General features: G+C 39.9%; 2 protein-coding genes across 3 annotated transcripts in view; both read right to left on the bottom strand.

The window, feature by feature from the left end:
* Positions 1-14,265, bottom strand: part of LOC121934963 (cytochrome c oxidase assembly factor 8) — a 723,331-nt gene that overhangs the window by 177,003 nt on the left and 532,063 nt on the right. The gene's annotated exons all lie outside the window — the stretch shown is intronic.
* Positions 1-14,265, bottom strand: part of TRMT61A (tRNA methyltransferase 61A) — a 66,125-nt gene that overhangs the window by 31,966 nt on the left and 19,894 nt on the right. For both annotated transcript variants that reach the window (XM_042475917.1, XM_042475927.1), the window contains exon 3: positions 8,662-8,928. In XM_042475917.1, the coding sequence (XP_042331851.1) occupies positions 8,662-8,928 (267 nt within the window). The remainder of the gene's footprint in view (positions 1-8,661; positions 8,929-14,265) is intronic.

Raw genomic sequence — 14,265 nt, 5'->3', positions numbered from 1 at the left:
CTAAAATCAGTACCTAAGGGGGATGGGACAAGCTTGGTTGGCCTCTGCTCTGATCAAGGGCTCTTCTTATATTCTTAATAAGTAATGCAGCCCCCCCCCCCCGGCCATCAATACTGGCTAGGGGATTCTGGGTGTTGTAGTCCTAAACAATAACTTCTCCAACCTATTCTTTTTTTAAAATGGAAGACATGGGGCAGGAGCGTGTGCACTTGCTCCTGATCATGATTTTGAGAGAGACTTTCCCCACTGCATAAGAGTGACAAAAGAAAATAATATCTTTATCCTCCAGCTGTCATTTGGTCCAGGAACAAAACTGCGACTGACTATTGTTAAAGAACAGAAAAGGATAACATTTACTTTAATGCATTAGCTCTTGGACCGGCGCAGGTTAAAATTGCAAGATACAGTACATACAAATACAACAGTATTCAGAGTTATTACGTCAGACTTAACCATTCAGTTAATTCGTTTCCATTGTGTGTGTACATGTATGTGTATTGTACTGTACAAAACACAGAATATTACTAACAAGGAATGCTGTTATACAGTAGCTTTGCCCCCACTTTCAACAGCACCTGGTTAGCGGTTGAGGAGAGATTTTAATTGGCACTACAACAAAAAAAAAGTATTCCTTTCTTTCTATGCACATTGTGGTCTTCATCCTAAACAGGAGGTTTTGCGATTTGCCATTACAAAACAAAAAAAATTAATAGACAAGCACACATGATAAGTACAATCAGACATTTAACATTCCGTGTAGTTTCACCTTCAGTGTATTTATGGCTTCTGAAAGGCATTGGTAACACCTTCCTATCAACAGTATCTTTTGCCTGAAGGTGGCAAATCCAAATCCCAGCACCCTCAACCTATCATGAAGAAATAAAGGCTGGGAGTTACATCTCATTAAATGATGAGATGCCTATTACTTCAGAAATTAGCAAAAAGCAAGAGGGCTTTCCTGAGCTTTCCCAAGACCTTCCTGAGCTTTTTAGATTTTCCAGACAGTCTTTTTTCTAGCAGAGAGAGAAAAAGAGAGATGCCTCTCCAGGAAGATTAGAGGAGAAGTAATTCAACTTTTAAATAGGCTGTAGATTCTCCCATGCTGACTATGCCATCATAGTGCAGTGGTTTGAGTGTTGGGCTAGGATTCCAGGAGACCAGGGTTTAGATCTTTGCTCCACCATGGAAGCCCACTGGGTAGACTTGGGCATGTCACACTCTCTCAACCAGGCAGGAAGGCCATGGCAAATTACTTGTGATTAAATCTTGCCAGGTAGAGGTGTCACTATGGGGGTGCAGGCTGTACCAGATGACATCCTAAACAGGGAGTGACACAGTGATACCCCAAAATTCTGTCTTTTGGCAGAAAGGCTGTGGCATTGGCCTGTGTTCCTTTAAAACACTGGAGCACAATGAAAGAGATAGTGTGTGAGTGAATTTTTAAAAATTAAATTAAGAAATAAATTATTTCTTTTAAAATTTTATTTAAAAACATCACATCTTACCAAATTTTCACTTTAACCACATGAAACTATGTACTGTACATATAAATACATTTAGGCTGTGCCAATGATATACAATTTAAAGTTATTTTAATTTTGCTAGTTGTTTATATCACAATTATTGCCATGACATTCAGCGATATACAGGAGTTACAATTTATGAGTAACATTAGTACAAAAACCATGACTAAGGATTTTTGTGGTGTGGTATGGGAAGAAGTCAATGGGAGTGTGACACCATGAATTACTGCACTGGGTAATGCCAATCCCACTGATTCTACCACTGTCATGAAAACCTCATGATAGGGTCACTTTAGGGTCTCCATAAGTTGGAAATGACTCGAAGACACACAGCAACAACATATACCTTGAAGGCACCAGATTTCATCTGATCTTGTAATTTTAGCATGGGCAGGACTGTTTAGTACTTGAATGGGAAACAACCAAGGAATACCAGGTCCTATGGGCTATATGTATTTCAGAGCAAAGAAATGGCAAGCCATTTCTTGAGTATTCCTCACCTAAGAAAACCCTATGAAATTCATGGGCTCACCCTAAGCCGCAAGTGACTTGAAGGTAATACACTCTCTCTCCCTTCCCTGTTTAATTCATAAACTATTTTTCAGATGGACCTCTCACCTTCCAGTTGTTTTTCTTTTGTAACTCTGGCATTCTGTGGGACTTTCAGGGGGTTCCTGAGACGGAAAAGTGTGCCCTGGACTCACCACAGCAGCCCAGCTCTTCAACAGAATATGAAACACACATTTTATGAAAGCTTAACTAGAAAAATAGGCCATTTCACTTGAGCCAGAGCATTAACAGATCCAATGCTTAAGCACCCTTGGGACTATGGGAATGCTCTTCCCCAGCTCCAGAATTTTTGTAGCATTACTTTCTGCCCAAATTATTTCAATTAAAAAGATCAATGTAACTTGCAAATCTCGTTCCAGCTCATGGGGCAAAGCATGGCATAAGCCTTTCTGTGAGAACAGCAGCAACTGCAAACAAGGACTCCTAAAGACATTCACCATGAAAACATTATAGGAATTCAGTTTCGTTTGCAGCACAATCCTTTACATGACTGCTTAGATGTAGGCTCTACTCATTCCAAGGAGGGATGTGCTTCCAGGAAACGGAGTACCAGATTGCATAAGAGTCTGATAAGCATGAAGCAATGCTTTATAAAAATATGGCTCATATTAGGAGCCTTTGATAGTCTGCTATGTTGCTGTGCGCCTTCAAATTGTTTCCAGTTATAAGGACAGTTTCCAGTAATAATGGAGTTTTCTTGGCAAGATTTATCGGGGTTTGTTTACCACTGTTTTCCTCTGAGGCTGAGAGAGAATGACTTATCCATGGTCACCCAGTGGGCTTTTGTGGCTGAGGGGGAGTTGAATCCTTGTCTCACAAGAGTCCTTGTCAGCTCTCAAACCACTACACCAGTGTGAACTACCACACTAGTTCATCACGCCACACTGGGTTATCCTTCAGTAGTAGATTATGCTAAATCAGCACCCACAGTTTGATATGGTACAATTAAGTCTGTTCTCTGAGAGAGGAAATGACGTATCTGTATCACCTGATTTCTCTTATCTGGAATTCCAAAATTCAAAATTGTCCACATGGGTGGCTGAGATAATGACATTTTTGCTTTCTGATGTACACAAACTTTCATGTGAATAATTATTAAAAATACTGTGCATAAAATTCCCTTCAGGCTGTGTGTATAAGTTATCTATGAAATATAAATGAATTTCAAGTTTAGACTTGAATCCCAACTCCAAGATATCTCAATATGTATATGCAAATATTCCAAAATCACAAAACTCCAAAATCCCAAACATTTCTGGCCCCAAGCGTTTTTGATAAAGGAGACTCAACCTCATTAAGACAGTTGCATAACAGAATTGCTCTGAAAAACACTGTAAAGGATCCATCCAACAGAGTCCTGCCTTCCACTGACAAAAGACATCCTCTACTCAAGTGGTTCCCATCCCAATTAAGTGGGATCTTATCCTAGAAAGTGAAAAAAAGATGATGTTGACCAACCTCATGTGCTATCTTTTTTGCAACCTGTTGCACAATGTCTTGGTGGACAACCTTTTGAAGAGCAGCACAAGGGGCTATTTTTCTTCCATTCACAGATATTCTGGATCCAATCCATGACGTATGAGGTGACAGCATATGTGAATGATCTACCAGTGGTGTTATGTCTAAACATTCATACATGCTAATCATGTTGCTTTGGATGTTGCTCTTATCAATGGCTATGTATCCAGCACTTAGTGTACAGATGAGGAAGAGAAGTCTTTCCATATGTTGCTCTTGTTATTTGATGTTAAGACGACTTTGAACTACGGTGACCCTATGAATGAGTCCACTTCCAAAAGCCTCAGTCATCAACTGATCTACCCAAGACTTGCAAACTCAGGAGTGTGGTTTCCTCAATTGAATTCATCCACCTGCAATGCAGTCTTCCTCTTTTCCTACTGCCTTCTGCTTTACCAAGCATTACAATCTTCTCTGATCTCATCTCATCTCATGATGAGTCATCTCATCTCATGAAGTGTCCAAAATATGATCACCTAAATTTAGTCATCTTTACTTCTAGTAAGAGTTCAGGCTTGATTTGCACTAAGATTTATCATTTTAGCAGTCCATGCTATCCATATAAGTCTTCCCCAGCACCACATTTCAAATGAGTTGATTTTCTTCCTGCCAGATTCTTTACTGTTGCTGGATCCAAACTCCTATCAGCAATAGCATGGCCTTCCAACAGAGATGATGGAAATACAGCTCAGTGAAAACTAACAGGGACAGAAGTTCTCAAACCCTTGTATGCATTGCTCTTGACTAAAGTTACAAGTCAAGAAGAGATGGTTCACCTTATTTCATTCAGCCTCTGGAGTCATTATCAGGACAGATTTCTTTCCTTTTTTAAACAAAGATTAAATCTATTACACACATGCACACCCCCTCCCGACAAAATGTCAGAGAGCATTTACTTTCATCAAGCTATGTTACTACGTCTTCCCACACGCTCACAGTTCAGCTAGAATATGCCTGACAGAAGTTCAAGAGCTTTTTTATATTCTGCACATGCCAACTACAGTGGCAATCAAAGAAAAACAGTGGGAGAAACTTGTTTTTCTCCTTTGTAGGCTGCAGACCTTGAAGCTCTCTTTTTTCCCCTCTCTCTCTCAATCTTAAAATCTTAAGGCATCTTAGCAACAGGCCTTGTGTTTGAATGCAAGAGCCACGCAGCTTAAAGGTAACAGCTTTGAGACATACAAAAGCTTCACTCCCTATACTAAGGATGGAAGCAGAGATAAAATAATGTGTTTTTTAAAAAAAATAATCATCTGCATGACATTTGCCCTGTGAACCACTTATATATAAAAAGATCAACAACAACACCCAGCATTTGACTGGTGCTTTCAAGTATCCAAGTCTCTTGCATGACCCTTCCTGAATGAAATTACCCATTGAATGAGGTAATCTATTAAGGCCCTGCTTTGCATTTTACCATCAAGGTAAGTGCAAACAGTATAGAGGTGGGACAGGGCCTTTTTGGTGGCTGCATCTAAACTGTAGAGAGAATGTCTTCCCCAAGTTCATTCATGGCCAAATGAGAATTTGAATCTTGGTCTCCCAAAGTCCTAGTTCAGCACTCAAACCATTACTCTATGTAATTGTATATGTCTCTGTGTGCACGTGCGCATCTTCAAGTTACCTGCCAACTCATGCCAACTGCATGAAATTTATAGTGTTTTCAACATTTTATTTTTGAAAGTTACCTCTAGGTCACATTTAGAGCCAAAATTTATAAATTAATTTAACTTAAATAAATTAAAATGTGTATTGTTTAAAGTCACAACCCTTATAAGTGGTAGTAGTAGTATTTGCCCGTGCTGTAGATTTAAACACTCAGGCTGAGAGAGAAGGGCTTACCAAAATCACCAGACCAGATCAGAACTGGGGACATCCTGGTCTGTATTTCAGTCTGTAAAGCACATGCCTGCTGAGAAGAACTTCCCATTGATATCAATGGGATTTAATCCTGGGCAAGCACACATGCAATGGCAACTACACCATCTCTCTTGTAAGTGCAACTTTCATTTATTCCAAAATAACTAAACAAAAAAGAGCAAATTGCTAGTACTTTGTAAAGCTAGACAAGCATAAATGAGAAACATTTTCTATGCCAACAAACTTACTGCCCATGTAAAACTGACATCTATATTGATGATAACAAATGGTATTGCTTCTAGCCGCACAATAGAGGGACACAACTGAACACTCCGCAAAAACCAACAAATGAATGGTCAATCAATCACCGGCTTCAATGGCATGAAAACCAGCATAAATCCATTCTGGTTTTATAAGGATTATAGAAGAATATTTAAACTTCAAAATATCTCTAAAATATTTAAATATATTCCATTGAGTAGGAGGAAGAACAACAGTTGCCTCATGATCTTTGATCTACTGGGTTTGGATTCTCTTTATAGCTTAAGTGAATTACATCACCATCCAATTTATTATCAGCAAGAAAGATACTGGGCAGTTCTAAGCCCTTTAAGCAAAGGGAAGCAAAATATTACAGTACTATGAAATGTATGCACTGGCTGATTGTGTAAATGAGTCCATGAGTCACACCAAAGTATACAATCCTGACTTTTACATCAGTCCACATACATGGACATAGATCATAAGAGCCAAGTACACCTACTCAAAGAAGCAAGCATTTTCTCTCATGGATGCCCACACAAGCACAAAATGGAAAAGAATGAGGAGGCTTGGTGTTTTGCTCCTGTTGTGTGCCTTCAAGTAATTTCCAACTTATGGTGTCTCTATGACAAACCTATCACAGGGTTTTCTCAGCGAGACTTGGTCAGAGGAAGCTTGCCATTGTCTTTGTCTGAGGCTGAGAGGATGTGACTTGCCCCAGGTCACCCAGTGGGTTTTCAAGCAGAGATTCAAACCCTAGTATGCTAACATACCAGGCTTTGAAGCTACTAGCCAACACTAACCAGGGTTTGAAGCTACTAGCCAACCACTACACAATGCTGGCTTTCTCACCATGTTTGAGCTCAATGCTTAGTCTAAACAAAAATATTATGTAAAGTGAGAAAGGACCACCCTTTCTTCATTTTTTCTGTTTGCAATTTCTTTTTGGTTGCTGGGTGGAAAGCATTGCTCTAGACGTCTTGAAGAAAAAAGGGTATGTAGTTTGCAAACAACAGATTTCATATTCATTGTTTAATTTGGAGACTACTCATTTTCTTTTAATATAAGAGAGGAAAATACTAGTGTTTACTAATAAAAGAATGAAAATAACAGGAGAATTTGTAGCAAAATATTAAATGGTGAAGATGGGATTCAGTAGAATTATACAGGTTGAGTCTTTCTTATCTGAAATGCTTGGGACCAGAAATGTTTTGATGCTGGGTTTTTTTTTTAATCTTTGTATATATTCCTCCATATCCACAGATATTTTATCGGCAGATTCAACTATCCACAGCTCGAAAATATTGAAAAATTATACAAATTCTAATCAGCAAACCTTGATTTTACTATTTTATATTAGGGACACCATTTCACTATGCCACTGTATTTAATGAGACCTGTGCATTCAGAGATTTTTGTATTCACAGAGGTTCTGAACTAAACTTCAGCAGATACCAAGGATCCACTGTACCTAGGAGATGAAACCCAAGTTTAAACATGAAACTCATTTACAGTATGTTTCATATACACTTTATACACATTCGAGCATAATGGGGAAGATAGAAGCTTTTCACCATAAAATAGTTATTTCTCTAAGATACACTGGATGGTAACAGGATAAGGTGGGATATAGGAGCCAAATCATGTCTAGTTCATATATTAAAAGTATAAAGCTGGAATGTGATCTACAGAACTTGGGCTTGCTGTTGGACCTTATGACATGGGAAGGAAGCACCAAAATCCTGTGGATAAACAGGATTTAAATCCAGGAATATCCCGCTGCAAGCGACATTGTTTTCAGATGACATTGGGCTAATTGAGCATTAACCGGACATTAACTCATGCAGAAAGTGGGCAAAATTGTCCACTTTTTACTTTTGGACTTTTCGAAAAGTGGCCCACTCTCTGCATGGGTTAATGTCCGGTTAATGCTTAACTAGCCTGATGTGTCTCAAAACAATCCCACTTTTGCAGGATATTTCCAGGATCTAAACCCTGTTTATCCACGGGATTTGGGCACTTTGCCTCCCATGTGCTCATATATGGCCATCTGTCGGGGTATGCTTTGACTGAGATTTTCCTACATGGCAGGGGCTTGGACTGGATGGCCCTTGTGGTCTATTCCAACTCTATGATTCTATGATTCTATGCCCTCTCCCTTCATCCTACAGACCTTCACAGTAGCCAGTCGGATGCAGTGGTTAGCGTGTTAGCCTAGGACCAAGGTGACTCAGGGTCAAATCTTTACTCAGCCGCAACACTCTTGATCTGCCTTGGGCCGCTTACCTCTCTCAGCTTAACCTATCTCATAGGGTCACTGTGAGGCTAAAACAGGCAGGGAGAGGATCATATATACCACTGGAGAAAAAATGTAGTAAACAAATACCAGGTCATGCCATGTACTGCCAACTTATCTTACCCAGTTCTAAGACTGATGGCTGCCCCTATCACAAACACTTCCCTAACTTCTCTCCACTCCTGGTCAACCTAATCTTTGCTAGAATTCCAACATTCCTAAATCAGATTCCATATTTACATCAATTTTCAGTCATGGATCTTGTTTTAAAGTGTGCTCATTCAGTGTACAGTAGGGTAAATAATCATTCTACACAAATCAAAATTTAATCATTAGCCCCAGGTAAAGCAGACTCATTGAGTCAAATGTTAAAGTCAACATTTATGCATATCCCATTGATTTAATTGATCTACTTTAGTTGGGACTAGCAACTGGGTTTAGCCCTTAGATCCTATAGTTGAAAACTCTTCAAATGGAAGAATTTGGGGAGTTTGTTTTGGTACTGAAACCACCTAAGAGCCTAAGCCAGCCATTCTGTATCTGGTGCCCTTCAGAGATGTTAGACTACAATCCCCATCATCCTCAGCCATCTTGGCCAAATAAGACAGCTCAGTCAGGAAACAGCTCACATACCTTCATGCTTTAGAGCTGATTTGGCATGGCCGATAGCTTCCCATGGTGATGGAATGTCCAGGAACACTGCATCAGCCACGTTGGTGACACCAAACCCATTTTTGCAGACATCTTGGTTCTTTACAGTCACCAAGTGGTCCACCTTGTGTTCTCGAAACTCCTCTATGGCCTTCTCAGCTCTCTGCTGGTGGAACTCCACTGTATACAGATGCCCTGTTGGCGCAATTGTCCTGATGATTGCATGGGACAGGGAACCACTTCCAGTACCTAGAAAGAAATTGGGAGGGGGCAGTTACTAAGAGGGAAAAAACGCTTCTGTGGGTGCATATGCATTGATGTAATTGAAGGAAGGTGCATGGGCAGCTACTGTATAGTCTGTAACTCCCTTATTTCAGAAATCCAAGCTCCAGCAATCCTTTATTCAATAACTATATATGTGCACCAGAGACACTTGTTGACAGAAGTAAACAGCAAGCATTAGCAAAGCATAATGAAAGCGCACACAATTTCAAATGTTTGGCAGGCTACTTTCTCATTCCTTATGAAAGCAGAATTTTTTTCCTTTTCCATTCTCACACCACCCACTTCCTTTATTTTTTTTCTTCCTGCATTCCCAGGAAAATGACCTTGGGTATTTTTAAGCTGAGCACTATTCCTTTCCTTTTGCTAGTTCACTGCAAAAGAATGTGATTGACCATCTCTAGTCATGAACACCCCAATAAATGTCCTATCGTTTCCCCTCAGTACTGTGTACCCATCAACAACATTAAGACCATTAAAAATCATGCAACACAAAGTACATAAAGCAGCTCCTGACAGCTACATCTGATCCACACAGGAGTAGGAAAGTACAGTATTGGTAGATCTCTGGGCCACTGGCAAGTGTTTCTACTATCAAAATTAAGAATAGGAATTATGCCATGGAGGGTGACAGATTCTGAAAACTGCAGCCTTTTGTGGTCTGAATCATGCTAGCAGATGTGGCTGCTAGGGATGTAAAGAAAGTTCATAATTTATTTATTTTTGTCCTTCAAAAAGGGTATCTCAAACAACAGCTATTAACTGCCAAGAGATTTTTCATCTCTGCACAAGACAGAAAAGACTACTTCTTGTCAGTAGCAACAAAACCAAAGTATCTTGGGTTGATTTTTTAAAAAATAAAATACCTTGTTTTGTGCAAAACGGCTTGAACTGAGTACTGGGCTATGAAAGTCTGATATAGAATCTATGTCTGTGACAGAAACCCTATCCAGGTTGGTCCTGCAGTTCCAACTCTAGGGTTTTTTTCTCTCACCTTGCCCACTGACTCCCAAGATCCTTTCCTGGATCTGGTATTCAAGCCTCAAGGTGACCACTAACCTGGACAAGTAGCAGTGTTCTTCTTAACTGGCCTTATCTCTATTTCTACCTGGCCCTACTTAACTGTTGTTGTTGTTTGGTAACAGATTCCTTATCTTTCAAAACCATACAGCAAAAACAATCAACCTAATCCCCTGCATGCCAAGAAAAGCTGCATCCATTGAACCTGGGACTATAACTGGATGAACATTTCTTTTTGGCTTGGTTTCGCTAAGAATTTACCAGCATTCAAATAATTTCTTCGTAATTCAGAGTCAAATGAATTTGAGATTAAAACAAGGAAGAAACAAAAATGGATATGATCCTTTCACTCAGCACAGGGCTTTGAGTGGTTCACTCTGAAAGTCTAGGTTTGAATTGCAGCATATTTATGCTGTGTATTCAAGCATTAGTGTTCAGTGAGTCCAGGGGGCTTTTCTATTTTTAATGCCTATGTAGCAGCCTAATGTAGAGGATCTACCCCAGAGACTAGAGCAAAAGGCTTCTGGGAAACACTGGAGGGCTGCACACAATTCCTTATCTTTCTTTTACAATAGAAAATTTTTAAAACCTTGTTCATTTCCTATTTCAAAATAAGGCCACTCTAAGGTCTATATTGGCTAAAACATAGCTAAAGTGCTTCACATTTCTTAGATGGTATTTGCGGAACAAAAAATAATATACAGTATATTTTTTTGCAATTTTTCTTTTTCTTTTTTGGAAAAGAAAACCATGTTTTTTTTTCTTTTGCAAAAAAAAAGTTTGGATCCCAGGTAGCCCTGTGGGCCACATGCAGTCCATGGGCCACACTTTGCCCACCCATGGCCTCCATAGTCCTCTCCAAGCTAGTAATAGCTACATCCATTGAATTTTGTCTGTGCAAATGGAAGAGGATTTCTTTTGGATTTGCCCTTGAAAAATGTCCCCAAATCTGCAAGTATTCCCATGTCCATCACACAAAGAATCTGAGTTTTTTTAAAAACATGAATATGGAAAAAATGAAGCACAGGTTTCCCCATTCCTCATTATGCTTGTCTCCCTGCTCCAAATGCATTTTTGCTTTCAAAGGGTAACGACAAGGCCTCTGTAATTTCACACAACTAGCTGAGTGCATCGATCGCTCTGCATGATAACAGCAGTGGCAGTTCATGAGACCAGCTCGATCCGCTGAAGAATCTCACTAGAAGGCACACTTGCGTGACTAGGGACTTTTAGCATCCCAGGGAGCGTAATGATTTTTCTTGCTTCCCAGAGGATTAATTCGCCCTCGCTCTGAATCTGTTCCCATTCAGCTCCAGGAGCAAACCAAAGGGGTGTCAACACACCAGGGGCGAAGAGAAGTGAAGGCAGCAGCTTGATACATATATCTGTTTCCACCACAATCAATATTCTGATACATTTTTAATCATCTGTCTTTTTAAAAATCTGTTTCCTAAACCATCAAGGAAGATGCTGTTCTCCTCTTCCTTTCTAGGAACCCCCATTAAAATTGGTTTTGGCTCATTGCCTGGCTTTTGGGATTAATCACAAACCTTTTGCTTATTGCCAATCCTGGAATCTGGCGGTGCTTTCTAATTTTTATTTTAATGGCAGGCACTTGTGGTTTTTATGGCAGCAAGAGGCAATATGCTAAATTGCCATCAAAAAGGTGCCTTGAAAATATATTATGGCCAAGCTAAAAACATAAGAAGGGGTCCAGACATTTCAAGTGGCCTCCAAGAGCTCTCTGCCTTCTGGTTACTGACTTCTGGTTACTCAAGTTGACTTCACCCTCAAGTTGACTTTGACTTATGGCAACCTTATGAATAAGAAACCTCCAAGTTTCTTATCAATAGCCTTGCTGGTCAGGAAAGTCCTTTCTTGATTAGGTCTATCCACCTATAATGCAGTCTTCATCTTTTTACTGACTTCTACCTTACCAAGCAATACTGTCATTTCTAATGAGTCTTGTCTTTTCCTGACATAAAGTCTCAGATTAGTCATCTTGGTTTCTAGGATGAATTCAGGCTTGATTTGCTCTTTGGTCCATTTAATTTGTCTTTTTGGCAATCCATGGCATTCACAGAATTCTCCCCTAGCTCTGCACTTCAAATTAGTTGATTCTCTTCCTATCAGCTTTCTTCACTGTCCAGCTTTCACAACCATACATAAAAATCCAAAATATTATGGCATGGACAATCCTGACCTTAGTAACTAATTATACATCATTTCACTTCAGGATCTTGCATAGTTTCCTCATAGCTACCCTTCTAAGTCTCAGTCTTCTGATTTCTTGACAGCAATCTCCATTCGGTTGAATTACTAAGCCAAGACACAGCAAATCTTTTTAACTACTTGTGCCTTCATTGTCTACTTTAAAGTTATATATATCATGCCACCCCCAGTCCCTATGGTCAGGAGCCATGCTGGGGGGGGGGTTCTCAGCTGCAGTCCAAAAAATAACTTTTCCAAGCTCTCAAATAATATCAGTGGAAGGCAGTTGTAAATAGGAAACAATCACAGAGTTGGCACTGTAAACAAATAAAACCCGTACCTATTCATTTTTGTGGTTCCTCAAGCTTTGGGCAGGTAAGAAGACTTAAACAGCAAGGAGATAATTTCCCACTAATGCATGTGCTACGTATTAAAACAGATGAGGAAAGGAGTGCTTCAGAGATGGTATCTCAGTTCTATACAGTGGAATAGATTGTCTTGGAGGGTGGTGGACTCTCCTTTTTGGAGGTCATTAAACAGAGGTTGGATGGCCATCTTTCAGGAGTGCTTGAGTTGTGTATTCCTGCATGGCAGAGAGTTGGACTAGGTGGCCCTTATGCTCTCTGTGCATACATATATGCATGCATCTTGTTCCATTGTTGTTAACTGATGTCAAATTAACTTCTTCTTGTGGCAACCCTATGAATGAGAGACCTCCAAGTTATGTTGGAATTGAAAACCTTTCCCTCCAGTTTTCCTAGCATTATTGCCTCTTTTAGTACGCCATGCCTCTTCATGATGTGTCCTAAGTACAACAGCCTCAATTTAGTCATCCTGGATTCCAGGTAGAATTCAGGCTTCATCTGTTCTAAGACCCATTTGTTTGTCTTTTTGGCCATCTACGGTATCTTTAGCGGTCTTCTACAGCACTACATCATAAATCAGTTGTTTTTCTTCCTGTCTTCATGGTCCAGCCCTCACATCCATATGTTGTGATGGGAAATATTGTGGCTTAGGCAATCCTATTTTAGTATTCAGTCATATATCTTTACAACCAGGATCTTGCCTAGTTCCTTCATAGCTGCCCTTCCAAGTCCTATGTTTATCACACTATGCTCTTAAAGAGGTACTATTCCAGTGTGACTCCTCTAGCTGCCTCCTGTTGCATGCTGGGATTGGCAGTTTTAAGGAGGGGCATTTAGAATTCTCAGGCAGAGAAGTTCAGCTCCTTAAAACTGCCAATCCCAGCATGCAACAGGAGGCTGCTAGAGGAGTCACACTGGAATAGTACCTCTTTAAGAGCATAGTGTGATAAACGTCCGATTTCTTGACACTGAAATGGTTAAAGCTTTTCCATACTATCCCATACCTGTGGAAAATACAGAATACACCTTACAGTGTTTTTACTTAGGCCACTGATGCTGGGGGCAGGGCAGATCTTTTTTAAACAGCCCTGCCTCCAACTTCTGCTATTGTCCTTGCCAATGTTCCTGTTGTTATGAGAACAAAACATTTGAAGTGCATAACCTTGTACAAATTAGTATTCCCTGAACAGCACAGGAGATAATGAGGCTTAGCACAAGTGCTACCCACAGCCAGTTTGCCTCTCTTTTTTTCTCTGTCTGTCCATCAGCTAACTTAATATTGTTCTGTGTTTGCTCTCAACATAAGCCTTTTTATCCAGTTATGGACTTGCTTCAGGCGCCAATTTTATTTGAGTACAATTGAATGGCTGCATGAGGACTAAAAAATCAGAATGATATCCCTCCATTTTGGACCGCACCAGGAGATTAATTCAAAGTTCCTTGTTTTTATCACAGGTGCCAGGACCTGCCCAAAGAAGTTTTGTAGGTTTTTTTTTTTACAAGTTTGGCACCTCCAAAATAAGTACTTAAAAATAATAGCTGGCATCCTTTGTTGCAGTTACATATTCATAACCTAGAGTTACAGAGCCATAACTTCTTAAATGTCCCCCCAAACGTACCTTAACATACATCAGCCACAATGAGCAATGGAGATCTGTTCAGGAGGATGAGGTTGCCAGCCCCTTTCCACCAGCAAGTGAGGCTGCAA

Source organism: Sceloporus undulatus, chromosome 1 (assembly GCF_019175285.1).
Source record: "Sceloporus undulatus isolate JIND9_A2432 ecotype Alabama chromosome 1, SceUnd_v1.1, whole genome shotgun sequence".
NCBI classification, from domain to species: domain Eukaryota; kingdom Metazoa; phylum Chordata; class Lepidosauria; order Squamata; family Phrynosomatidae; genus Sceloporus; species Sceloporus undulatus.
The sequence above is the reverse complement of the archived record's forward strand: the minus strand, read 5'-3'. Positions and strand labels throughout refer to the sequence as shown.